The sequence below is a fragment of the Oxyura jamaicensis genome, chromosome 8 (assembly GCF_011077185.1).
Source record: "Oxyura jamaicensis isolate SHBP4307 breed ruddy duck chromosome 8, BPBGC_Ojam_1.0, whole genome shotgun sequence".
Lineage (NCBI taxonomy): Eukaryota > Metazoa > Chordata > Aves > Anseriformes > Anatidae > Oxyura > Oxyura jamaicensis.
In genome coordinates, this window is record NC_048900.1 from 506,000 (window position 1) to 533,305 (window position 27,306).

The window sequence follows — 27,306 nt, forward strand, 5'->3', positions numbered from 1 at the left end:
GAGGGAAGGAAGGGAGGGAGGGAGGGAGGGAGGGAGGGAGGGAGGGAGGGAGGGAGGGAGGGAGGGAGGGAGAAAAAGGAAGGAACAAAAAAACGCCACCACAAAGCCCAACCAACCAACCAGAACCACCACAAAACAAACAAAACCACTAAGGAAATAAGAAAACAAAACAGGAAAAAAACAAAAAAAAAACAAAACAAAACAAAAAAAAAAACAAGCATTGAACAATACAATTCCTCTCCACCAGCAAAACGATGCCCAGGCAGTCCCTGAGTAATAACAGCTGGCCTGACCAACTCCCCCCAGTTTTATTGCTGAGCACGACGACATAGGGTACGGAACATGCCTCCAGTCAGCTGGGGTCAGCTGTCCTGGCTGTGTCCCCTCCCATCTTCTTGTAAGCTGGGGAGCTTACTCACTGGCAGGGCAGCATGAGAAGCAGACAAGTCCTTGACCAGGTGTAAGCGCTGTACGACACCAAATAAAACATCAGTGTTACCAGCACTATTTTCATCCTAAATACGAAACATCACACCGGTTACTATGAAGAAAATTAACTCTATCTCAGCTGAAACCAAAACATTTGTTAATTAAATTCATTTCCATTTCAGTTCTCTTAACATTAGATATTTCAGAAATGTCTGTTGGACAGCAATATTTCAGCTTCCACAGCTAAGCATTTTGGCCTTGCTGCTTTCTTGAACAGTGACATTATTTTTGATCCATTTAACTCATCATCTCCATATTTGTAGCTATAATAGGAAACAGTTGCATAACCAGCTCACACATTTATGTAACTGTGCCATATGGTCCTGTGGTTTGTATACCACTGAGTGAAGAACAAAAATAAAAATCAGAACACAGTCATCCATATTCTGCCCTAGAAAGCTCGTGTGCAAGCCAAACACTCTATTTGGAACTCAGCCACAACAAATTACAGCACTAAAATATTTCCTCACAGAGGACATGAAGGACAGCCACAGACTCCCAAAACGGGGTTGTGGCTTGACGAAATGTGGGCAGACTTTTGGAAGAACTAATGTACTACATGCCACCCTGCAAAAACATAAACTATGACAGAAAGCAGGCAACCAGATAGAGACAAAGCAATGTGATATAAGAAAGTCTTCTAGATGAGTTTCCCTGCTTATAGGATCATATAATTACACCACTGGAGGGCTCAATAAGTTCATTTTTCATTTTTAAATGACTGTTCCACCTATTCCAGATACAGCCATATGTGATAATTTGTACTGTTCCTGATCTGTCTGGAAAGAGCTTGGCTGTCATCTGACCCAGCAGGAAGTTAACACACGGAGAAATAGCAAATGTAGCATGGAGGCAACATCCGCCTTTTCACATGCTCCAACTCATAAGATGCTCATCCACGCCTTGGTGTATGTATGCTGTGTTTGACCCTTGTAATGCAGATACTGCTAGAAAAACTGAGGTTTACCAACCTGATTTCTGACCACTGCAATGTGTGGACACAAAGCCCGACTACGCTGAGTGGAAGCTGGATGTGTTATGCTGCCTGCCAGAAATCCCAGACCCTTTCTTCATAAGTTTCTCCACTGAAATAATAATTCAGCTGGAGGAACCTGAGGATTTGGACTTACCCAGTTTCTTTTCTAATCATATGCCACCTATTTCTACATTTTCATAGATTGGAACTGGGGATGGTGAGAGAAGAAACTGAGTAGGCTTCCCAGACTTCCCAGATTATTGCATCATTGTCCTCCTTGTGCTAGAGCCTGAAAAAGGGCTTCTGCAGTACTCTGACACAAAGCTACCTCTGTTTCGAAGCACAGAAGCCACAATGAACTTCAACATTTTCCTATATCAGCTCACAGAAGTTACCACCTCTTCATGTGATCAGGAAAGTCAGTTCATCACAGTTTTCCATATCATAACAATTAAATTTATGTTCATTTCATTACCTGTAACTGAGAGTAAAGAAAAAAGAAGAAGAACAGACAATTTTCTTTAAAAATAAATGAAGCAGTCAAGTTGCGGCAAACTACTCACAAGGGAATTCATCCTTGGAATTTAATATAGTACAAGCTCTGCAGTGCACCAGTACACACTTTAAATAATGCTTTTCCAAGGCACATAATCCTTCCCTATTAATGAAAGCAAGCAAGCCAGCAAACAAACAAACAAAACACAACAACACAGAAGGCCATATATCTAAGTTCAGTAACTATTGCCACTATGATAGTAGGTACACATTACAGTAGTACTGGAGACAGCTGACTTAAAGATATGACTACTTTCAGTATGAGCAGACTACAAAAAATTAACTGCTTTTTTCAGATTTTAGTATTGTAGCCCCAACGAAAAACTGTAGTGGTGACAGAAGAATGCTACAAGTGTATCACAACACATACTGAATAACTGTTCTGATTTACTGCTGTGCTGGGAGATCCTGAAGATCACATCATCTAGTTCCTAGACTAGGTCTTATGGTTCCCTGATTTAAATTTCTGTATTTTCTGCCTTTGGCCAAATCACCTGGGAATATGAACCAGGAACACATACAATTACAGAGAGCTGCCAGGCTGGAAACACAGACATCAAGACCTACCTATCTGGAATGCTTTCATGAAGAGCATCTTTTGTACATTAGCTGTAAAAGAGGAAAGAAAGGATGGAGGACTGAGATGTTGATTGCTGGACTTCTTCCTCAATAAAATCCAACAACCACAACATCCCCGTCAAGGCACATGGAAAGCTAGCAGCTCTAGTGGTGGGAGTCAGGAGGAATACCCAGGGTGGGCAGGGCAGGGCAGGACCTCACCAGCCAGGAGCAGGGCAAGCAGGTGGGCTGCGCAGGGGAAGCTAGGAGCAGCCCCAGCACCCACCTGACACCCCAATGGGGCTGGGAACAGTCCAAGGCCAGGCTGGGACATCAGCCCCCAAGCCCTGTCCAGCTCCATGGGGCCATGGCTGGGCAGGGCATGGCTGTGGGGAGCTGAAGTGGGGTCTTGGGCAGTGGGCAGGATAGGAGAGAGGCCCCAGGTGGGGCTGATCAGAACCATATGGCCCTGATCCCCAAACCCTGGCAAGTATGAACGTACACTTCAGAATGGTTTCCATAATGAGGAAAAAAAAATCACCTTACCAATATCTCTGGATTTCCTCCTTTTAGAGAGCTAGGAGTAAAATTCTCATCCATTTCAGTACTGCAAATTAGCATCTATCCTCTATCAGGCGGGGAAAAAATGATCTGTCTCTGAATTTCTGGATCTCAGCTGTTCCATTCAGGCGTTCAGAATGATTTTAATGTTCAGATGAAACTCACAGTGCAAGATCTTGCACTTACTCTTTCAGTGGGCGAAACTATGTAACTGAAGAATACTCTATGAACATTTTCTGCCCTCATCTGTACTTCTGCTTCAAGCCTTATTAGAATATTGTAATAGTCTACAGCTTTACTTTCTAAATCATTTATATGCTTTTTCCCCCAATGCTTTTTTTACCCCCAATTTTCAGCCATACAGGATCAAACGTACCAAAATTAGTGTGCCCCTCAAGATTATTTTTTCTCTCCTTTTACTACTCTTTTTTTGCAAATAAAGCTTCATAACAGAATTTGAGTCTATTTTCAAAGATAAAATTTTTGGCTTATCAAATGTCTGTAGACATCGAAATTGGTTTTCTTGCCTATAATTCTGTCACAAACATCCCAGAAAAACCAAACAGATGTTCATACTTATACTACTTTGTTTTGACTCTGCTTATTGTGAACAATTCTGAACAATATTGCAAATAGGCAGCAAATACATACCTGTTGAAGGACTAATAGCAATCTTCTGTTTAAATGTTTTAGCTAGTATTCAACATGTAGAAGATTAAAGAATCTTGAGATAAAAGTTAACTGTTAACTTTTTTTTTTTTTTTTTTTTTTTTTTAATATAAAGTCCTGAAATTAGTGCTACATTACTGCTACAATATTAATTCTTCAAAAGGTATAGCACCTTCAGGACTTACTCAGTGTTATAATTAGCAATCTAATCTGTGGTTGTACAGGCTAGTGTAAAAGGTGCTTTTTGAGGAATTTCATAAAGGTTGGACTAGATCTTAGAGGTCTTTTCCAACCTAAATGATTCTATAATTGTGATCATGTGTAAGATGTCACAGAATTTGTGTACAATTAAATTTTATTCTGGCCAGTGTTAGGTATGTCCATAATAAATACGCACAGCTGAAAATTTTCAGAACATTCTCTGCCTCACAGATTCTATCAACCAATACAGGATCCTTCAGAGTAGTTGCAAGTAATGTTTGAGGAATGCTCATTGTTGGTCTTCTAAACACACATATGCCTATCTAGCACATGCTGCTATAAGCAGCATACAACCCGATCCAATGCCTTCATGAATGTTACATGTTTAAATTTAAGTGCACACATAAGTGCTTGGTTGCATGAAGTCTAAGACAGCTCACAGACCCTTATTTCACGTGCAAAAAAAAATTGTTTCAAGAACAATCACGTATACAATTACAGGTTAATTTCTCAGTCTTACTAACTGTGATGTTGAAAGACTTCCAAAGGACATGCTTCATGGTCTTGCTTCCACAGAAACAGTAAAGTCAGCACTTGTCTAATTGACAAGGTCAAAATTCAAGCTGGCAATATTTCCCACAAAACATCTTCAGCTGTCTGCAAGAACTTAGGCAGCCTAGAATTACTAGACTACTTCTAATTTACAGTAGTTTTGCTATAGTGGATTTCAGAGGTGCAGTTGATGAAACTAAAATTTGGCTTGGATTATAGCATATAACAATAAAATAAAACTCTGTGGGTTGATCTGTAATACTCAGCAGGTATTTCACTTCTGGCCTTTTTCCCTTAAATTTTCATTGGTTTAGATCATCTATAGGTACTCAGGTGCTATTGTATGATAGAATTGGACATCTCACAACTGTATTGTTCTGTGTGTCTCATTCTTCAAATCTCCAAGGATAATTCAGTGCCAGTATTTCAAAAAGTGTCTATTTTAAGAGCCATATACATACCTAACTCTGACAAAGCAATTTACAGAAATTTCACTTAGTCTCTATGGATTGCTCTGATTTTGCTGAAGAAAATACCCTGGATTCCTGAAGTCCCCCTAGTGCACACCTGAAGAAGCTGATGCCTTGGCTAAGCAGATCATCAGGGAATCCCTGTTCTGCCTAAACTCATCAGGAACCTGCAAACCTGGCTGTTCCATATCCAGGACTCAGTGCTGGGGCTCAGCCCCACAGACAGCCTCATTCACAGCACTGGTAGAATTGACTTCACCACAGGAGTACTCCATGGTCTGTACTTGAAGGGAAAATTAAATCCTGGGTATTTAAATGATGGTTGAAAGGCCAGCCACTTTCAGGCTGTACGTTGTAATGCCACATACAAAGTTATCCTAGGTCTGGAGACATGTCTGCACAGAAGAGAGGCAGCATTTTCACAACACTCATCTTTCTTAGGCATCTTTTCATTATTCAGAATTATTTTGGTGTGTGTGATCACAAAAAGGTATTAAATTGCTTTGTTTGTTTCACAGGCAGTTCTTGGAACATAGTGGTGGGGATGAGCTTAGTCCGTTTTCCAGAAAGTGCCTCTACCAAGGAGAAATGCACAAATAAAAGTGTATTTCATCTGTATAACCCAATGTTACCATTATGATCACATAATATCTAATTATGTACTCCATAAATCTTCATATTTTGTTATGAAGCTCATAATAACAAAGTCTGATAAATAGATTCTCTCCCCTGGCCACTGCCAGTTGAGTAGAAAAAATACTTATTTATGAAGCTTTATTAATAAAATGTGAATAATTCAAACAGCTTCTTCAGTGAAGAAACAGCAGTAGAATATATTCTTATTTGCATATAAATGAAATGATGCTTTAGTGTCAGAGTGAAGAATTAAATAATAGGATTTTTTACAGTGCAATCCTGACAGCCTCATAAATATCATGGTCATAAGCTGCAGTTTCCTAAAATCTCATTTTATCTTTTATTACAAAAATATGACCAAAGGGCCAAGTCTTCCTCATTTTACATGTGTGAATATTCCCAATGACAACACAATTATTCAGTAAGTGAGGTTACTGGATCAGCCTTATGTCAGATAGTGGAGCAAAAGCAAAGTGTTACCTACATATCTATTAGGAGAACAGAATCTCTCATTTAACCATGAAAAGAAACACCTTATATGTTGTTAAAATATACAGAAGGACAAAGAATATGTATACTTTCAAACAGATGCTCCAGATAATGATAATATAGAATATGAGGAAAGGAAGAGCACTCAGCTAATATGCACATAAGATACCAGTTTTCCCTTTAGTCACATAGGTACCATTTTGGCCAGCACAGCTGTTAAGCTGTAAGCAACCTCAGAAGTTGCAGAAAGCACAAGAACATTCAAAATACTTTAAATGGATTGTTGCTGCTGGAAAATGCCTTAATAACGTCTATTTTAATTTTGTCTAAAGGCTGAAAAAGTCTCTGAAGCATAACCCCAGACCAGCTATGTTGCTTTGCTTTTGGCTGTAGTCTCAATTATTTGCTGAGGCACATTTGATGAACTGACCCAATAAAAGACTGCAGTAGTAGAGTATGGCAGGACTGGATTTGGATAGAGAGAGATCTGAGCTGGATGAAATGCATTCTTCTAGGTGGTAAATAAAGGCAAGGGCCAGGGATACTACTTGAGAAACTGCTGAGATATTTAGTAATCTGAGCAGCTGGGACAAGAAGTGGGTGCAGTCATCTCCCCATTATCTGTAACTGGTATTTTTCTATGCCACAGTGCTGTGCAACTGGGACAGGATAGTCAAAGATGGGAAAGGTATACACAGAACAAAAGGCTGGATGTGGGGTGGAAGTAAGAAAAGGATTATTTATTGAGTTATTGGAGAGCTTATAAATACAGAAATTTATTTACAAAGTCTATAAAAGAGGGACTATTGGAGTATATAGTCTGCTGTCCTGTAAATTACAGGCAATTGTATTTAACCCAATTAGCCCTGAACTGTGCTGTACTCAAACACAGTATAGCTTCTGTTTAGCTAACTGTGTGTTCCAGGAAGGCACTGAGTCCTGATCTGAAAACATCTAGAGCCCAGAAATCAACCACATTATTGTCAGTGGTACTGAATTTGGTACTGAAGGCCACACTGTTTGAACTTGCTTGATTCCAGCTACCGTGCGCTATTCCTTCTTACATCACTCTGTGGTAAATTCAAAGGTCCTTATATTCAGTAATTCTTTCTGTGCGTGTTATGTATATGCTGTTATAAACTCACCTTTCAATATTTTTGATTCAGTAGATTTTTAGTTCTTTTGTTACATGGCATTTTCTCTGACAGAACATCCTATAACTCTTTTCTGTACTCATTTCTTTTTTTTTTTTGTATTCATCTTGCAACATGAGCACCAGAACTATATAAGCCATGCCTGAATCACTCTCTGCAATTTGTACATAGATGTAAAAATTACCACCTGTAATTATAAATATCTGTACTCTGTCTGCACATCAAGGTTTGCATGGACCCTTTGTGCTACAACATCACGCTTGGAAACTGTGTTCAGTTACTTGCCATTTGACTTACTAGTCCTTTTCAAACTTCTTTATTGCTTAGGATAACCTGCATTTATTTATTCCTAAGTATATGTCTTTTGTTGACTTTATGAAAGCATACTTTGTTTTAATGGGACCCAGTTTATGAAAGGTCAAGAATTCCTCTGCATCTTTGCCTGAGGTAATTTTTATGTCTATTTTTAACTCACTCTAAATGGGCTGCAGAGGCTGCTATATTCCAGTATATTTTCTGGCACCACAATAATTCTCGACATTTCAGATAGATCTAACTGATCAGAAAATACTGGCACAGACAGTCACTGCCACATCCGAGTGCATTATTCTAGGGCTTCATAGCATTGTGAAGTACTCATTTGCATGTGAGAGCAAAGCTGGCAATCCCAGCTTTCATGTAAAATGGTTAAGGTATGGAAATGGAAAATGGAAAATGAAAAATAGGAAAAAAAAAAAAAGAAAAAAAACAACCTTTAGTCCCATGGTTTTCAAATCAATCTCTTCATGTTAGTGCAAGACTCATGAGTCCTGAATGATTGAATTTGACAGTATTCCTAAAGGGCACAACAGCATGAAGAGATTTGTCTCAACCTGGTGCTAAAGAGAGAAAAAATTGCCATAGAATCATATTGCTAGACAATAAGAGGAATTAAAAGTTGGGAAGCATGTGACGTTTAAACTAACGAAGACTGAATAACACAGTTAACAGTCTATACTAACATTAAGATAGAATTTCATATATTGGTGTGTGTTTATATATATATACACATATTGCCAGGACAGTAATCACTTGTACTTTTTCATTTCAAAGTAGTTTCTAATTTCTCATTCTAAGTTTCCAATTTATGAGCAAATGGTCTCAGTAGCATGGAATGTAAGGATCTCCTACTTCTGTCTGTGCTGGAAACATTCATTCAACTCCTGGATACCTCCTGGATCTCTCCTGTCTTTGTTTCAAGGCTGGAGCACAGTATAAACACAAGGAGACTAATGCTGGTTTAACAGGCCTAGGAAGAGGTTAATAGCTATGTTTTAGTGTCAACACAGACTATTTTAGATCTGTCAACAGACACAAAAATTTTGATTCACCTGCAGATTCTGGCAGCAGTGGATGCAATCACATGGCAATGTTTTGATCCTTTCTTGGAGAGCTCCCAGGGACTGGCTTTGCAAATTGCTTGTCAGCCTTAAGCAACACTCAGCTTAGGCTTGGCTTGTCATTTGGTTTCTCATCCTTTAGATCCAACCTAGAGATAAAGCCACAAAGAGAAAACAGTTCAGCAGTTTGACTTGCGGAGTGTTAGACATGCTGCTTTTTGTTTGTCATATTTGGTTGATGTAATTTCTTCTCTATTCTTCTGAGAAGTTCTAACTTGGTACGTTCTTGGAACTGGAAGCTCAATGATGAGTAAGAAGATGGAGCCTTCTGTGCCCCAACAGCAAAGAAGGAAAGGGATTTATACTTACCAAAGCCAACATAAAAGGAATGTTTCTCATGCTTTAGCAAAGGCAGAAGTTACACCTTAAGCTATTCTACATTCATTCTGAATAAAACAAAAATAAGCTAGAGTTAATTATGAAGGAAATATAGTGGAAATGGTATTATTATCTATTACTCCTTTGTGAAGATGTACATGAAGAAAGACATTGCTAAAAAGGTGAATTTTGAGAAGATACTCTTATGAGGAGAGTCACAGCCAACTTGACTGATATTCCTCTGTAAATAGATGAGAAACAAGAATGTAAAAAGCCTTTTTAAAAGAGATAAAAATGAAGGTGAACATCAAGGCTGGCATTTCTGGCAGACTAAAAAGAGTAGGATAATAAAATAAGAGACAATATTAGATTATATTGCAAGTGCAGTTATGCTTGTGAGAACAAATAAATGTAAATTTGATATGATGGAGAACCAGAACCACTGGAAAGACTGCATGAGAGAGCATAATGCATTTAGATCAATAGGAAAGGAAGAAATGGAGAGGAACAAGTGATCAAGGTAGATAGATGAGAAGGGTATAAATGAACAGGATTTTAGGCATTGTAATGACGAGAAATTGAGATATTGCAGGGAAGAAAACCACAGCTAAGGAGAGTCTAGTTTAGAAGAGAAAATGAAAGGAATTTCTCGGAGAGAAAGCCAGTATTGACTTAATTCACAGAGAAATGCCAAGAATGGAAACTACAGAAAGGGCGATGATTCAGTCGTTCACATTCTCACAACTCAAAGGCAGGCAGGCCAAGGAGGCAGGCTGAAGTTTTGACCTGGCCAGGAGGCAGCAGAGCTAAACATGCAACTCATAATCACCAACCATTCTGCAAATATTAACCTGAAAAAGTAATGCAACACAGTGCAATGCAGTATTCAGAAATGAGTAAGATTGTCCCAATCTTAATTTAGTTAAATCTCCAGCTGCTGCACTGCTTTGTTAAAAGCTCTTAACAGAAAGTGCAAACTAGAACAACCATTGGAAAAAAAAAAAAAAATAAAACAACAAGCCACCAAAGTAGCTCAGCAACGTGTTTCAGCACCCTATTTCTAATGGTGTAATAGAAGCCTACACAGCTTGATAAAAGTGGTGGAACCTGTTTCTGGTTTTAAAGTTTTTGCTAACATAGCTGGAGCTTATTATAAGGTAATGGCCAAATTGCAATGCTGCCTTGGGAACTTTGGCAACTTCAGGCTTTGTTGTTATTTACCAAGGGCTGTAGTTAGGCATATAAGAATGCAGAAGAGGAGCTATTCTTTAAAAACAACAACAAAAAATGTTTTTCACCTTAAAATGAAAAGAAATAATGACAAAAATATAAATAAAAGACAAAAAGTGCTAAATTATTCTATTTAGAAACATGCAACTGCATTGGTTTCCCTAATGTTCCACCACTTTAAACAACAGCAAAGCATAATTCCAATGAACAATATCTTTTCATTGCATCACTCAATAGAATTTGAGGCCCAGAAGTCCAGCAACTGATAGGCAGTGGACAGTGAAACCCGTAAGTGTTTTAAAACACCTCTCCCCCACCGTGTGTGTGCTGCCCATGTGCAGGGCTGCAGCTCTCTGGCTAACCCACTGTCCTGCTTTGCACTTGCTGGGCCTCTCCTGCAAACTGTGGAGCCACGAGCCGTGATGCTCCTGTATGCTTTTGGTCCTTCGGCAGTCACAAGAACTGTTGATTTTAAACTTATGGCCACTAAAGTTCTGATTTTCTTGCAGAGTGTAGCTTAGAAGAACACACCTGCTGTGAGTAGGCTTAAATCTGTTCTACAAAAGTATCTCCACTTGAAAGCTTTTAGGATGGCACAAGTCACAAGAATTCAAAGCCAGTGATCTGCCCTTGTCAGAGAAACAAAGGCATACGGAATCTTTTCCTTCACTGTTTCACGTTTTCCAGACACACTGTGATCCTGTGCTTGCTTGTTCCACAGCAAGCGGCTACAACATAGACCGAAACCAAAATGCACATTTAATTTTGTACGTTGTGCAATCCCTTCTGTTACACAATTAGGTAATAAAATAACGGAGGAGGCCAACTTATGTTCGCCATTCGGCCGCAGCCGGGCTGAGAGGACGCCCCTCACAGCCCCGCCATGCCCATCACAACCGCCCCGCGCGCGCCGCCGCTCGCCACTCTGGGGTGGGCCTCTTCCCGCCGGCCGCCCAATAGCAGCGCGCCTCCCGCCGTGCCACCGCCCCATTCGCCGGGGCCGCGGTTTCTGCCGCGGGCCGGGATTGGTCGCGGAGGGGCGCTCGACAAAAGGCGGCAGCGGGCAAAACCCCGGCGGCAGCAGCGTGAGTGAGGTCCTGCGTGCGGCTTCCCCCTTTCCTCTCCCCTCCTCCCTTCCCCCCGGTACGGGGCGGCCGCATCGGGCATCCCGCTCCGTGCACCCCTTCCGCCCCCCCCACCCGCGGCCATCCCCGGCGGGCAGCGGCGCTGGGGGCCCCTCGCCGGGCCCTGGCGGCCCGGCCGGCCCCGGCTTCGCTCCGTAGCCTGGGGTACCGCCCGGTTGTCAGCCTGCGCCCCGAAGGCCCGGCTGCGGGCGCTGCATCAGGAGCCGTGCCACCAGGAGATGCCCCTCAGAGCCGTCCTGCTGCCACAGGCCGGGATGATCTCCTTTTGTCCCGGGCTGCCGGCCTTGTCCAACTCAGCACGGCTTTGCGGCGTCAGCTCGCTGTGGGGCTTAATCCAGCCGCAAAACTTGCTTTCCGTAAATAACCAAACATATATATATATTTATATATATATAACCGTTCTAGGTGTTCAGTTTTGCAGGTAGTAGCTTGTGTTTAACATGAACTGATGGAAATGACAGCCCGGGTGACAGAGCACCTTTACACTCGTGTCCCCGTGGGGTTCTCCATGCAGCGAGGAGCTCTCGTCCCCTGCTTGCTACAGCAGCTGCCTGTGGCCAGCCAAGAGGAGCCGGATGAGGCCCAAGCTGAGGCCGGTGCGGTGCTAGGTTGCAGCGAGTGGGCTGCAGGAGAGGCCCCCGGGACTATTTGCACTCCTGCCAAGGAGGCCGTGCCATTCCAGGTTTGGAACAGGCTCATCTGCCTACTCAGCACTAGCAGAGGGAGTGTCTACCTGCGAAAGAAAGACTGCAGAACCATCTCTGGTTTCTTTCCTTTAGTTTCCAAACCGTGCTCTACAGCAAAGTTACCAAAGTTACCTCAGAAAGCAGTTGTCGCCTGTCCCTGCTCTGTTGCATGCGGATGACAGACTGAAGGCAGCCAGAATTCTTTGGGGACAAAACATATTTACAGCTTTTTTTTTCTTTTTTAAATTGTACAATATTATTGCACATTGTACTAATTTACAGTTTTATTTACAAGATTTGACAAGAAGAATTTCAAATAAGCAAGTCCTATTATTGAGGGAGGGGAACAAATACTTTGGCTTTTTGTTTATCTTCCCTAGAAGAGAGAGAAATCTCACATACTGAGCAGATTTTTTCCTCTTAAAATTGGTTTCAAGTTTTTTGTTTCTGTGTGGGTGTTGCAGTATGCAATGCAGCTCGTTCTGTGTGAATCAGCTCCTTGCTTTTCAAAGCAAACTGCAGGGAAAAGATAATGCTTTAATGTAAATGAGCAAACACATGAGATAAAAGAAAATCATTTGTGTCTAAGTTTACCATGCCGTCTTCCTTCCCTTCTCCCTTTTCTCCTTTTAATGGGGATAGAGTGGGTTTACTGGTATAGTTTTTAGCTTGGGAGATGGACAAGTCTTTGTTTTTTTCAAGTAGCACAGAAGAACTCCTCAGACTCCCCAAATCTCATCTCAGAAATGGAATGCAGGGCAAGGAATTGTAATATCAAATATGTTTGCTCCCTGAGGTGTCCAGAAGCAGTCCTCAAAGTCTTTTTTTTTTTTCTTTTTTCTTTTTTTTTTTTTTTCCCATAAGGTTAGTTTTGTGATGGAGACAGTGTTGAAGTCTCATTGTGATGAACAGCACCCTCATCAGGCTGAAGACATAAGCAGGAAGCACGACCAGAACAGCAAGCTTTCAGGTATGTGCTAAAACAGGGAGTGGTAATGTTATGTTTTGTTGCTGATGTGCTTCTTCATCACTTCAGGAAGTTTAAGCATCAATTATAAGTTCTTATCAGTCAAACTCAGGTACAAGCATTGAAACTGAATTGTTAAATTGCTTTATTTGGAGCAGTTTGCATAGCAATCTAGTTCTAAACAAGTTGTTCTGACAGAGCTGTTAGAAATACATCACTATTGAGAACCATTTTCTAACTCTATCCGACGGCTACTGGCCTCAGAATGAAGTTTGTATAGGATGTTTCAGAACTACTTAAAGTTAATATCTTCCTGAGAGGAAATGCCTACATCTTACTAATCCATACTTTGTTACAAGTGTAACAATGATAGTTCTCCTTGCTTGTGAATTATTGCCCTGGTAAAGTACAGTACACTTTTATGTAGACAATACAATATATGTGTTTGTTAAATTGAATTTCTGATTAGTTTTTTGGATGCAAAATGTATACACGTTTTTTTTTTTTCTCCATTTGATTGACTTTCCAAGTACCAGTTTTTGCATACTTCCTTATAATAAAATATTCTTTACACTTGCTTTACAGAAATTAGTCACAGCCTCTACATACTTCATACTGGGCTTCAAAAGAAGTGAATTCTTAAGCAGGCTATAGAGAACACTTAAAATACAAGGATTCGTGACTTGAATAGAAAATTACTTAATTTTTTGGAAGAATACAGTACAACATCCTTGTCATGCCATCTAGTGATTGCAGCACAAAGTGCAAAAAATCCAATGCAGAGCAAATGTTTTTTGGTAGTTCCTTTTTTTGAATAACAATCTATGAGAATGTGTTAGTAATCTTGATGATTTTCCTATATTTTTGATCCTTGATTTGCATGCTATGGATGTGCTCCTGTGTTTACGTAAATTACTATTACAGTTTTGTCTTTTATGAAATCAATATTGCACATCTCATGAAAAAATTTATCAATGAGCTGGAATGTGAATCCTTACTAAAAAGGCTTTTCCTGTCTCAGGAATTGCTAGGTGGTAGGTAATTTTTTTTTTGAACACTGCAACATACGAATGTGAAGAAGGAGATGCGGATATTAATGTCAGCAGGGATAAGTACCCCTCTGCTATTTTTTCCTCTGTTTGTTGATTCACAATACTAGGAATTGAAGTGTGATTTGTGATCTGAAATACAGATCGGATATTGAATCAAGCAAGAATAGTCCTAACTCATTTTCCTCATTCTTTCCAAAGCAGGAATAAAAAAAGATATTGAAAAACTTTATGAAGCCGTGCCACAGCTTATAAATGTGTTCAAAATTAAGGAAAAAATTGGAGAAGGTAAATGTTTTATTTTTACTTTCTTGAACTTACCTTTTTTTGTTTTTATAACTTAATGGGTGTAAATCTAAGATGCCAATATATATAATCTAAGCCAGACACATTTTTGATTTTCTTTTTGGTGTATGCAGTAATTCTAATAAGTTACTGAACATACAGGTGTTTTAATTAAGAACATTTTCAAGAGATCTTCTTGAATATCCAGTGTATGAAAGCCTTTCATAAAGCCAGCGTTCTAGTTTTGACAACTAAAATTTGGGGGGGATAGATTCAAGCAAATAAGTCTTAACATCCATTCTCTTTCCCTTTCCAACATGGGAAACCTATATGCATTTATTTTGATATGTTTAACTACTGGTTTTGTTTCCACTGAAATCCTTTGGGCAGATGTAGAGGAGGAGGCTGGAATATTATAACTGCTTTAGGGTTTTTTTGTTTTGTTTTGTTTTTAAGACATACAGTGTGGAATTTTGGAGCACTTGTGTACTCCTGATACTCAACAGATACTTCTTTAATAGAAGTTAGGTATTACTATAAACAGATTCTTAGTGCCTTCCAACTTAAGGACTTTTTAAAATGTTACCTCCAAAAAAGAAGCCTCCATTCAGTACACTGATCCAAAATTTGAAGAAAATCTGAAGTTCTGGCTATCACAAATAAGATAGTATAATTAAGCAAAATCTCTAGTTATGAATAGTATTCCAATTTTGCTCTTGGGAGCAAACAATGCTCTTGAGAGCCAAAAATACCACCAGCAGTTCTGCAGCATTATGAGAAGACAAGCTTCAACTTAAGATTCAGTTCAGGAGTCTGTTTTGTTTTAGCAGTTCTCACTACCAAAACTAAGGTCTTAGGTCAACTTGGTAACCCATGTTGCTATGAGCAATTCTACTGAATTTATGGGACTCTAGCTTTTTTATGACTGAAAGAAGTATTTAGAGTTTTTGTTGGCATTTGATGTATGTAAACAATTAAAGACTGTTAAATTTAGCACGATGCAAACATAACGCTTAAAATATAATCAAAAGTAAGTTGAACTGGTTATTTATATGGAAGAATGTTTCAACTTACATTTTCAGATATCTCATATCATTAGAATAAATTAACCTTCTCAGAGGTATATTAGGATATCTTTAATACTATAACGTGTGAGAGTTTATTGTACAGTCTGATTAGTCCCTTCCTCAAATGAATCGATCTTGTTCTGTCTAGATGGTCATGCTGGGGGCACACAAATAGTAAAGTAGACATCAAGTGAGAATCTGCCTTATTTTATAAGGAAGGTAACAGAATTAAGGGAGTGTAGCGATTTCAGAAGTGCTTTGAATAGCAAAAGCAGTGCTTTCCAGATTAGCATTAGATAGCCCACTTACATTGCAGAGAGAGAGGAGATGGATGTCAGATGAAAGTGAGCTACCTAAACAAGAAATCAAATCAAAGATAGGAAATTTACATTCAAAGAGCTATATGTCCCAGGCAAGTTAGACAGTGTTACATTTGCATTTTTACTGACATAAAAAACTTGTATACAAGATCACTTAATTCAGTAATAGAAAAAAGGAACTGCATATTTTCTCTTCTAGAATCTGCTTTTGACATAGTGTCAAGTGCACTGTAAGACTGTGAACAGTTGGATCATTTCTGTGAGAAGTGAATTGACCTAATTAAAGATGCTGAAGACAATGTTTTTCTCCCTTCTTTACAGGTACTTTTAGTTCTGTTTACTTGGCCACAACACAACTACAAACAGGATGTGAAGAAAAAATGGCTCTGAAGCACTTGATTCCAACCAGTCACCCTCTGCGAATTGCTGCTGAACTTCAGTGCCTCACAGTAGCAGGGTACATAAACAAAAACAATTGTGATTGTCATGATTGAAGTACTGAATATTGTCTTGCTGTTCTGCATTTATTTAAAGTTTTGGCACTTGTTCTGTTTTTTTTAACCACAGAAATGTACGATCTTTATAGCAAGAGCAAATAAGAAATTGAGTCTCATCTATAATGAATGTCCTTTCCTGCTAGTCTCAGTTTGCAGATGGTGCTATATTTTCCATCTGACTCTATAATGTATCTATGTGATAACAAATATTTCAGTTCTGAAATGCTTGGAAAAAATAACCTCTTCATCAGAAAATACGTTTTTAGGAATGAATGCTTGTTGCCAGAGTGCTGAGTAGCACCTTCAGAAGGAAGCTGGTATCATGAAGGTTAGGTTAGCTTTAAACACAGCAGTAACTACAAACCGTGCCCTCAATACCTGTGGAGCCCTCATTTGCAAATTGTAGAACTTATATGGAACATAACAATGACATGAGAACAGTGTAGTTACTTGCTGCTGGTAAGATTACTGTCAAAGTATAAACTAGATATTAAAAGAAAGCCTGACTGAAGTTTATAAGAAACAAAGGAATATAAACATTACTCTTCTGGTCTTTATTCAGTGACATTACTTCTCTTTTAGGGGACAAGATAATGTTATGGGAGTTAAATATTGCTTTAGGAAAAATGATCATGTGGTTATTGTTATGCCCTATCTGGAACACGAATCCTTCTTGGTGAGTCCCAGACTTTTTATATGTAGTGGAACCTCTTATTTGAAAGTAGTTGCATAATTACAGTATCCAAATAATCTTTCAGGACATTTTGAATACTCTTTCCTTTGAAGAAGTGAAAGAATACATGTTTAATCTGTTTAAAGCATTGAGGCGCATTCATCACTTTGGTATTGTTCATCGTGATGTCAAACCCAGTAACTTCCTCTACAACAGGCGGCTAAAAGAGTAAGTGTGTCCAGATGATCATATTGTGATCTCATTTGGGGATGTGTGCCTTGGCAGAACAAAATAAAACAAACTTTTTTTTTTTTTTTTTTTTTTTTTTTTTTTCCCCTTTCAGCTGCATAACATGTGCTTAAGTAATAAAGCTAAAAAAGATATTTTTTTCATTTGTAAAATTTTTATTTCTGTGCTCAGGGATTTGAGTATGGAAAGATTTTTTTTTAATATTTAATGTATTATCTGCCACTTACAGAGTGACAAGTACCTGAAAAAATGAAAATTTTACAATTGAGTAGAAGTGCTATGTTTTTTGAATAAGAATGAAGAGAATAAAATAATTAGTTGTCTGAATAAAGCTAATGGTGACTTGGAGTGCATAGAGTAATGTTTGTAACTTTTGGTCACGAACAGAGTAAAGCTGATATAGATGAGACTGTTGGATTTGGGTTTTTATCTTAAATTAATTTTTATAACTAGCAAAATTGCTTTTTTTATCCTCTGCAAGTTACAATATCTAAAAACTGTAAAAAGCAAGATACTGCTTTTTTGTGAAGAACTGGAATAGATAGGTTAAAGTACTGTGTCAGTGCTAGCAGTCCTATGGCTGCATTGGTGAGTATGTGCAATTAGTTAAAGTTTGTTGGAGAAATGTGATTATATTTTGCCAAGCCCCAAGCTTTGAAATTTGAAAAATACTGATTTTGTCTCTCAAAATGAATTCCTACACCATTTCGTTTTTCCATCTTTGAACCTTAATCTCTACTAAAGATGTGGAGGCTGTGGAATTGAGTTTGTCTGAGACCCAGACAGCTGCACTGTTTCAGTAATGGTTATTCTAACGACAAATCTGAAATATGAACTAATGTAGTCCTACCTGTTTGAAGAGTGAAGTAAATTCCAGTAGTAGTGCTTGAAGCTTGGCAAAACTCTCAGCATTGTTGTTGTCTCATCTATTTTCACTGCTGCATTTGTGCCTCTGTCCAAGGGAGTCCTGCAAGTATTGTTTCATTTTTACTTGACTGTTTGCTGAGGTATTTCAGAGCCATAGAACCAGAAGAACCCAGAAAGGAGTTGCTGGGAACAGTTTTTAAAACACCAGTGGATATATTTATACACTTGAAAAGCTTACAGAACAAGAAAAAATAAAGTAAGATAGATAGGTATAGGGTAAAATCAGTGGGAGACAAATAGGGTAGGACAGATAGGACAAAAGGAGGAAAATAGCATTGTGATGCTGGCAACATGACAGATAAGCAACGTATTGAGGAAAACACAGATAAACAAGTAATGAATAGTAGATAGAACTGGTTGATACTTTTTGACTTGCAGTTCTAATTTTTTGTCTTTTAGGTATGCCTTGGTAGATTTTGGCTTGGCGCAAGGAACCCCTGATACAAAAATTGAACTTCTCAAAACTGCCCAGTCTGAAGACCAGCAGGGAAGTTGCTCACAAAGTAATCCCAACACAGCCTTGGGAAACGGGGTTTCTGTCAGTGTCACAGCACCTAAACAGATAGCTCAACAGTCAGCCTCAAAAGCGTCTGATAAACGGTCCAGCTCACTTTCAAAAATACAGATTAAACAAGGAAGAGGAAAGGTTCTCAGTCCTTTTCATTAATATTGTTCCATGTTTAATGTATTGCTTCATCCAACAGGGGGAGATGTTATACTTCAACAAAAGCTACGCATACTTATCTTGTATGGTCATAATCTGATGCACAGAATTACAGATTTTACATAGAAGTAGTGAGTTTTATATAACCACTGGCATCATTCTGTAGCTGGTAGATATAATGCATGTGAAGGCTGCATAAAACTCTAGCATGGGTTTCTCTAGAAGGCCCTAAATCTTTTTTTTTTTTTTTTTTTTTTTTAATCCCATGTGCCATAGAACTTCTCCCCAAACCAATAATGATTCATATATGCTTAGTTGCATAACAAATTCAATAAAGATAACATTTCAAATTGTCTTGGGGCACTTCTGAGGTGTGGTTTGTTTTGTAAGCATGTTTGCTGTTCTGTCTAGACAATGTTTTCTTCATCCACAGTAAAGTGATGCCTGAAAATGACTTGCCATGCAACTGTTCTTGTTTTATGTCACTTCACACTTTTTTTTTTTTGAACTGTCAGTATCCAGCTGACTGTGTATTAGATAGGATCCTTATTGTCCTTTTCATTGGTATTGTAGGAGGAATATGTACACCATTCTGTCCAGCGCTCTGTCTTTGGAGAGAGGAATTTCAATGTCTATAGTTCCACATACCAGGAGAACTCAAATACAAAAGTAAGAAATATGACTCATCAGTAAGAGCAATCTGTTACATATTTGAGAAAATATAGAACTGGTTGTTCTGTAAGACTGGACACTACTACAGGACCCTGTGGAACTAAAAGTTTTGAGCAGAATATTAAGCGTGTCTTTACTGGAAGGCTTGAAGAATTTTCATTTGTTTCAGTCCCTTCTGAAACTCTTAAAGAGCTAGTTACGTAGCTGTCTCCCTAATGCTAATTAGTATCTTCTCTATATGTGTATCTGTGCAACTAGGATATACTTAGCCTTCCTTTTTTATTTTGCAAATAAAGTAGTAAATATTTTTATGTACTTTCTATAATTAGGATTTAATGTGACATGGGGAAAAACCCCAAGTAAATTAGAGGGTTGGTCTAACAGTGATCGTTTTACTGTAGAATTAAGAGTTAGTGCCACTGTGTTGCTGTGGCTCTATTTCATACATTTTTTATTTTTTTATTCTCATATTGAATTAAAAGAATGCTTGAAAAGTACTAACTTGAAAAAATCTTGTCATGTATCTTTAGAATATCGAATGGATATTGATTTTTGTAACCACTGAAAAATGTTTTCCAAAAGGGACAGAGGGGAAATTAAGATACTTAGAAAGCTCTTAGATCTGTTTTATAGATGGTATAATATTGGTAGAAAGAGTTTCTATCTTCTGCTCTTTTATAGCTCTTTGCTGATGAGAGCCTCTTCAGTTGTTTAGGGACTGATATATCTATATGAAAATGGAAACTTCTTAAGTATTTCATTGTCTCGAAAATATCTGTATTGCAGCTCGTGAAACAATCAAAGGTGATCGATGTTTCATCTAGGAAGTTAATAACAAAGAAGAAGATTATTTCTACCAGAACAGTGAACAATGGGGTAGGCAGGAAGACTGCCAGTGGTTGCCCATCAAACCTGACCTGTGACTGTTATGCAACAGATAGAGTTTGCAGTGTTTGCCTTTCAAGGTAATTTGCTTCAATAATTTTGTAAAATTGCTTACTGTGCTGTCAAACAAGGTCGGAAACTTAGATTTACTAGACAGCTGATTTAGTAGATGAAAGATAGCATTTGATCTGTGCAACCCTTAATACACTAAACATGCTCTTTTTTAAAAAGAATAGTTTGTGGAATTCATGGAGTAATTGTTTCACTGCTATCTGTACCACAAGAGAGATTCACTGTTAATGATTTTCTGTTGCTGTTGTATTTAATTATCCACCTACATGTGTTGTAGAACATCACTTGAGTTAATTACAAGGCTTAGAGTAGACAATACATCAATCTGTCATTTAGTAGTTATCTTTATAGGCCTAAATTATGCCAACTGCATTAAAATTCAGTGATCAGACTCCTGCCTTCTGAGGACTTCATGTTAAAAAGATTTCTCAAGCTGTTTGCCTTTTTGAAATCACAAAATGTAGAATAAAAAAGGAAAGATGACTCTCTGTATTTAATTTAAAATGTTTACATTTTAATAGTAGACAGGTTAGAGAATCTGAATAACTCGGTTCAAATCCATTCTTCTGCAACTGATTTCAGTTATTATCTGCCATTACTTTTTATCCCAACATTATATTATATGCAAGAAAGCTCTGGAAAGATCTTAGTAATAATCACACAGCTTTTAGTTAATCTAACAAAAAGTAAATTACTGACAACGCTCAGAAATAGTGAACCTTAGTTTGATGTGGGTTAATACAGGGCCAGAATGTCCACACCCAAAAATCCAATGTATTTTTGACCCTTAATTAGTCTTAACTTTAAATTTCCCTGTGAAAACAAACCTTTAGCAGAAATTATGTTACCATTGAATGAAACTAAAGAATGATCATTGTGATGGGAGTATGCAGTAAGTATTTCTGTGATGCTACCTTATGCTAGATAATATAATAAAACATAACAAGTAATTAATTATTATTAATTATAATTATATGAAGTAATAATATATGTGAGATAATTATAAGATGCTTCAAAGCTCTAAAAATTGAATCAAGAAGTCAGGGTTACACAGCTTACAGAAGTATATTCTAAAAATATTAAACATTATTACAGTTAGAACAAATTTCTCAACTTTTATATTCCAAACGCATTTGTCTCTTATTACAAGGTGTCAGCAAGTTGCTCCCAGAGCAGGAACACCTGGATTCAGAGCACCAGAAGTATTAACAAAGTGCCCCACTCAGACAACAGGTACTACACAACAGACAGAAACTAATGCCTATTTTCACCTTTCAATCTTTCTCACTTAGGCACACTACATTGTCTTTTTTAATGTCAGGCTTTCTTTTTACATAGGAAATTCAGTTTACCATCCATTCTAATACTTAGCAAGCATTTCCTGATTTTAATTAAAAGTTTATTATTCAGATTGAGAACAAGTTAGGAGTATTTTCATCGTGTTTGAAACTTGAATATGTCTTCATTCATTTGATGAGTACTGCCATATGCAAGAGGTCAATAGCACACATTTTAAAAGAAAACAAAGCATTTTATCAAGTTTCTATGTTTATTGGCTTATATATTCAAGAAAAATTTTGAATAAATCTTGGTGGGATATGCTTTAAACTTTTCTAGACAGGTTGTCACATTTGCTGTCACAGCAGACGTAAGGAATAGTATGATAACAAATGTGTTCTAGGAAGTATTGGTTAATCAGTACTTTTAACCAGATTTTTCCTCTTTGCCAGTGCTTTAAATAGCTGATCTGTAAGTTTTTTTTTGTTTGTTTGTTTGTTTTTTTCTTACTAAGATTTTTAATTACTTGGGGTTAAAACTTAGCAAATTCAAAAGTTTCAGTAACCTGGTAACATTGGAGCAGAACAGCAGGATGGTTAATACATTAGCTGGTGAAAGCAGGATGGGAGAGGTTATGCATACCTGCAGAATGGAGGACCAATAAAAGCAAAATTACCTATTATAAACATCTGGAGTATGACCAGGAGTTTTGACTAACAAAAAAAGGGGATAAATACAATTGTTCTCAGAACCTGTATTTAAAATAACATTCTAGCTGCCTTTTTTTTTTTTTTTTTTTTTTTTTTTACTGAGTACATTCTGAGAGAATAGTCAATTTTCAGCATTTCACTTAAAAGTACTTAGAACATGCCCAGAATAAGCTTACAATACATATTGTCATATCTCTAGATAGCTTAATGCTATTCAAAACAGCATCTGTACTGTGGGCATGACTGGGATTTCAAGAGGTATGGCAGCCTGTTTGGAGTTACTGTGTCTGTGCTGTTAACAGCCAGCTTCATGGACTAGAAAACATCCTAAAATCCAGGACAAGTTAAGACAATCCCTAAATCTGTCTAGACAGAATTTAGGCAGAAGGAAGACATACCTAGGAAATTTTTGACACAGGGTAGTCTTAAATATGCTTTCAGACAGTTTTCTGTTCTCTAGGGTAATGGAGAGCAGGATTACAGAAAACATGGGTAAATCTGGAAACCCTGGGTTGTGACACAGGTATTGAGTCAGTGGCGCAACGCTGTTGTAATATGTCAACAAAGTGCTTAATTAGAACTGGGTAGACTTATACTAATATTTATGAGATAATGCTATACTTGAAGTAACAAATTCCCTTATCCACTTCCATCTGGGACTGTTGTAGTCAGCTCCTTGTACTCCTGCCAGTCTTGCTACTAGTTTTGGTCTCTGTGCTGCAACCAAGTTACCAGCTGGATCCAGCTAACTCTGTCCAGAGCTACCTTAAGTAACTGACCTAGGTTTACAGCACAGGGAATAAAGCCCAAACTCCCAACTTGGTCCTAAACATGTCCAGTTACATTTTTAACTTGGTTTGTCCCTCTGCTCCCCTTCAAGTCAATGCGCCTCACTAGTTAGATACTAACCACTAGACAAATGCACAGAAAGGACTTGTGATGTTGAGGTGCGCAACATGTTACAGTCTGCTGGTCATCCCAGCCCTACCAGAATTGTGCTAGGATGATTTACTAGTTGTTTAGGTATATAATGTCGATTATTTTCAGCAATAGTTAGGTAAACATCTTTAAAGGCCTTGACCTTAATGACTGTCTTTCCTATACAGAGAAACACCTCAAGCAGATAGTATGGTCAACATTGATACAGTAGTATTAAAACTTATTCACAAGATAAGATGAAAAATTTTTGCACTCTAAGTTGTACCCATAATTAATTAATCTGGAGTTTTATTTTTAAAAAGACTTAAAACCTGGTTTTGCAACTGAAGTCAACTTAGTAGTTTCAGAATCCTGTGCTGATGGTGTTTCTAGCTAAAATGTAAAAAAATAATTACTGAAAATTTACCACCTGTTTCTGGAAGATAAGTAGAGTAACTATGGCTTTATTTCCCGACTGTTAATTTTTCTGTCTAGAGTTTGAGAATTTGTCAAACTCTCCTTCGCTTTCCTTGCCATCTCTCAAAATGTGCAATTTAGCGAGCCAAAAAATTATGGCAGACGGGTATTCTCATAACTTTCAGTATTAAAGTTTCCATCATGCTTTGGCTTCTTTCTTCAGAGTACTCTGTGTTCTCTTTATAACTCAATGAAAGTGATGAATAATTTCTAACTATTACAGTTCTTAAACTGGCTATCTTGTCAAGTGATTTCATATAAGCGAGCAGCAAACTGTAGTAGGATGAATTTTTTAGTACTGCTTAATTGGCACCCTGAGTCCCTGAAAATTAAGATTCGTGTTCATTTCTGAATTGTTTTTTATTCATGGTCTTTATATAAGGCTTTCTCAATCTGAAGCAAACTTAAATAAGTGTTGAAACTAGGCGTTTTTCCTCTTTTCAGCTCCCTGAGTAAAATAATTTGAACATTGTTTTGGTATTTTATTTAACTTTTGCAAACTAATGAAATTACTCACGTGAGAAATTTTACGGAAAAACTAAAACACTCCTCTGTATGAAAGCAGGAAAATTCTGTATATAATTATAGCATTTTACACAGTTTGCTGACATGTTATCTATGTGACCAATGTCAGTAATTCAGAACATTACTTTTTCTGATAACGTTTCTGGTCAATTTCTTTTTGAAGAAAGATGGGATTTTGTTTGTGATGAAATTGTAAGCTTACTTGTTACTGAGTTTGCTCCTTACTGAGTTTGCTTTCAATTGCAGCAATTGACATGTGGTCTGCAGGAATTGTATTCCTTTCTCTGCTCAGTGGACGGTATCCATTTTACAAAGCAAGTGATGATTTAACTGCTTTGGCACAAATCATGACAGTTCGTGGATCCAGGGAAACCATTCAGGCTGCTAAAACTTTCGGTATGCAAACCTTAATTATGGGGAAAAGGGGAAAATGTATGCTTGGTCTATTTCATACAGTGACTTACAGTCTAGTTGTGAGTTTTAAACTATAAATACATTTTTAAGTTCTGGGAGTTACTTCAGAGGTAAATCACTTTTTGCATGTAAAATGCTATAACACTACTAATCTGTACATGCACAGTTTTAAGAAAATTTTGTATTTTTCTATCTTTTATAATTTGTATGTGGGGTACCTCATGCCATAGATTTCCCAACCTGTCCACAACTTTTCAGTTAGTCAGGGCCACTTGAGGTAAAATATGCCAATTAAATGCTTTCTACCAGCATTTGGTTAGAATTTTTGAGGCAATGTTTCTACTCCTGCAGAATCTGCCTTACAGCCTTAAGTCAATATGATCTAATATTTAGCTGTTGTAAAACTTGCTTTATCATCTCCTCAAAAAGGTCCAGTAAAAAACAAAACAAAATAAAAAAGAACATCAATTAAAACAAAACAAAAACAAAAACAAACAAACCACAAAAAAAAACACCAACACAAGAGAGGGCCTGTTCGGAGGGTGGGGGGGAAAACTCAAAAAATGAAATAACCATTCCACTAACTGTCTGCAAGCCACATGTTACAGCACTTGATACCTGGAAGTGTAAGTGACAGCATCAATTTTCATTCTCCAGACATGGGTGTGTAAATCAGTAATGTAAGAAACTGAATTGGGTAATTGGGTTTTTAATTTTCAGTTCTGTAAAGTTAGTTGACAGTTAAATGGAAAAAGATTCTGTGTGGACTGGGTGACAATTTGACAATTCATAACTTCATGAACAAATAGAGATAGGTTTGTTCTGAGCAGAACTGAGACTGTACTTCTGGCTTGCTGGGGCCATCACTGTAAAACATAGGTGGTTGGTTGGGGGGGTGGCTCTTTTGTGTTTTTTGTTTGTTTTTGAACTAATGTCTGTTATGCTTCAAGATCTGAAATATTCTCTGAAACAAATTTAGAAGCTATAGTTGCAGAGCAAGTATAATAAAATGTAACTTTCTGAACAAAATATTTTTTTTTCCTAGGTAAATCCATTCTGTGTACCCAAGTTGTGCCAGCACAAAACTTAAAAGCCCTCTGTGAGAAGCTGAGAGGAACAAATAGCAGTTGTAGCAGATCCCAGCCTGATGTACCCATCAAGTCTGTAAATGACTCAGCTTTGCCAATTGAAATAGACAAACAGTGTGCCCCTGAGACACCTGGAAAAGAAATTCAATACTTAAAGGGTTGTCAGGAAGTTGATGGTACTTCTGAAATTAAGGCAGCAGACATGAAAGGATGGGATCAGGTTCCTGATGAAGCATATGACCTACTTGATAAGCTACTAGACTTAAACCCTGCAACAAGAATAACTGCAAAAGAGGCTTTGCTGCATCCCTTTTTTAAAGGCATAAGACTATGATAACATACCCTGTTACTGCTTTGATACATTTTATGTGAAAATTAGATTCTGAAGCAGTTTTACCCTGTTGCCCTTAATGTTTACACCCAATGAAATACCATGACATTGTGCATAGTACTACTGAAATTGTCGTGTGCAGCTGGACTGCAAATGTAAATTTACATTAAGAAATACTTGCAGATGTAAACATTACATAAACATCACTAGCGTGGTCTTATCCTAAAGACGCTTTTGAGGTGTTATTACTGTGCATACCTGATCTCTAAGAAAATTTTCTTTGACTAAAAACTAAAAAGAATAGTTTCTTGTGCTCTAAGCTTAATTCTCAAGATTCTCCCTCAAAACATACAAATTTGTGTTAAGGCAGGACTGAGATGAAAAAGTGGTTGAGAGGCTTCTTTCCATAATTTCATATCTATGCTTTGTTACTGAGTAGTACGTAGGAGACTGAAAATGGAACAAACTTCATTAATTTTGTTCAGACTACTTTCAGACAACAGTTTTACTTTGGGAGTGTTGCTAGAGGAAGGGCCAGGTACTGGAGGTTTTATCATCAAAAGAAATGCGTAACTGTTTTTAAAGTATATTTTCTCCCCCCCCATCTGTTCATTCCTACTTTGGTAATAGTGAAAAATGCAGTTACTCATTTTGCACAGCCCGTATTTTCACTGTGCCACGGGTAGCTGTCAACAACTATGGCCTACTGAATGTCTTGCGTGACATGTAAAAGTGATTTCTGTTATGGAAGCTGATCTTCACAGAATATCTTTTCAATAAAGGATTTGTTTTTATAACTTCAGAACAGTGTCTATAGATGCTTCTATAAAAATAAGATTAGTCGAGTAAAGTTTTCCTGTGGGATTTCCTGCTCAGGAAGAATTATGCAGATTTGTTTCCTGCGTTAATTCCTCAGTAATGTAAAACACTTTTCAGGTAGCACTAGTGTATATAGCTGTCATAGTGGAGGTATCTTTATCCAGGAAGTCTTACACAAAATTAGAAATTAGCTATTGTCTAGTCTTAAGTAGGAAAAACAACCTTAATAACCTCTAGCCCCAAGTATTCATTGTACAAAGTTCCATTATGCTCAGCAGAGGTGCTTCTTTA

The 27,306-nt window shown here is 37.7% G+C and overlaps 1 protein-coding gene across 7 annotated transcripts; it reads left to right on the forward strand.

Annotated features, from left to right (window-relative positions):
• The first annotated feature begins 11,285 nt into the window (after positions 1-11,285).
• Positions 11,286-26,998, forward strand: CDC7 (cell division cycle 7). 7 transcript variants are annotated; one of them, XM_035332781.1, is made up of 12 exons: positions 11,286-11,382; positions 12,998-13,098; positions 14,346-14,432; positions 16,138-16,273; positions 16,896-16,989; positions 17,072-17,214; positions 18,562-18,808; positions 19,400-19,495; positions 20,285-20,463; positions 21,606-21,688; positions 24,610-24,759; positions 25,823-26,998. In XM_035332781.1, exons 2-12 carry the CDS (start codon positions 13,005-13,007, stop codon positions 26,197-26,199), a joined length of 1,686 nt encoding a protein of 561 aa, XP_035188672.1. In that variant the 5' UTR covers positions 11,286-11,382; positions 12,998-13,004; the 3' UTR covers positions 26,200-26,998. The 7 variants fall into 7 exon arrangements, with proteins under 7 accessions (XP_035188672.1, XP_035188674.1, XP_035188673.1 ...); XM_035332783.1 differs by having other exon boundaries at positions 14,349-14,432; XM_035332782.1 differs by having other exon boundaries at positions 11,316-11,382; positions 12,993-13,098.
• The last annotated feature ends 308 nt before the right edge of the window (positions 26,999-27,306 follow it).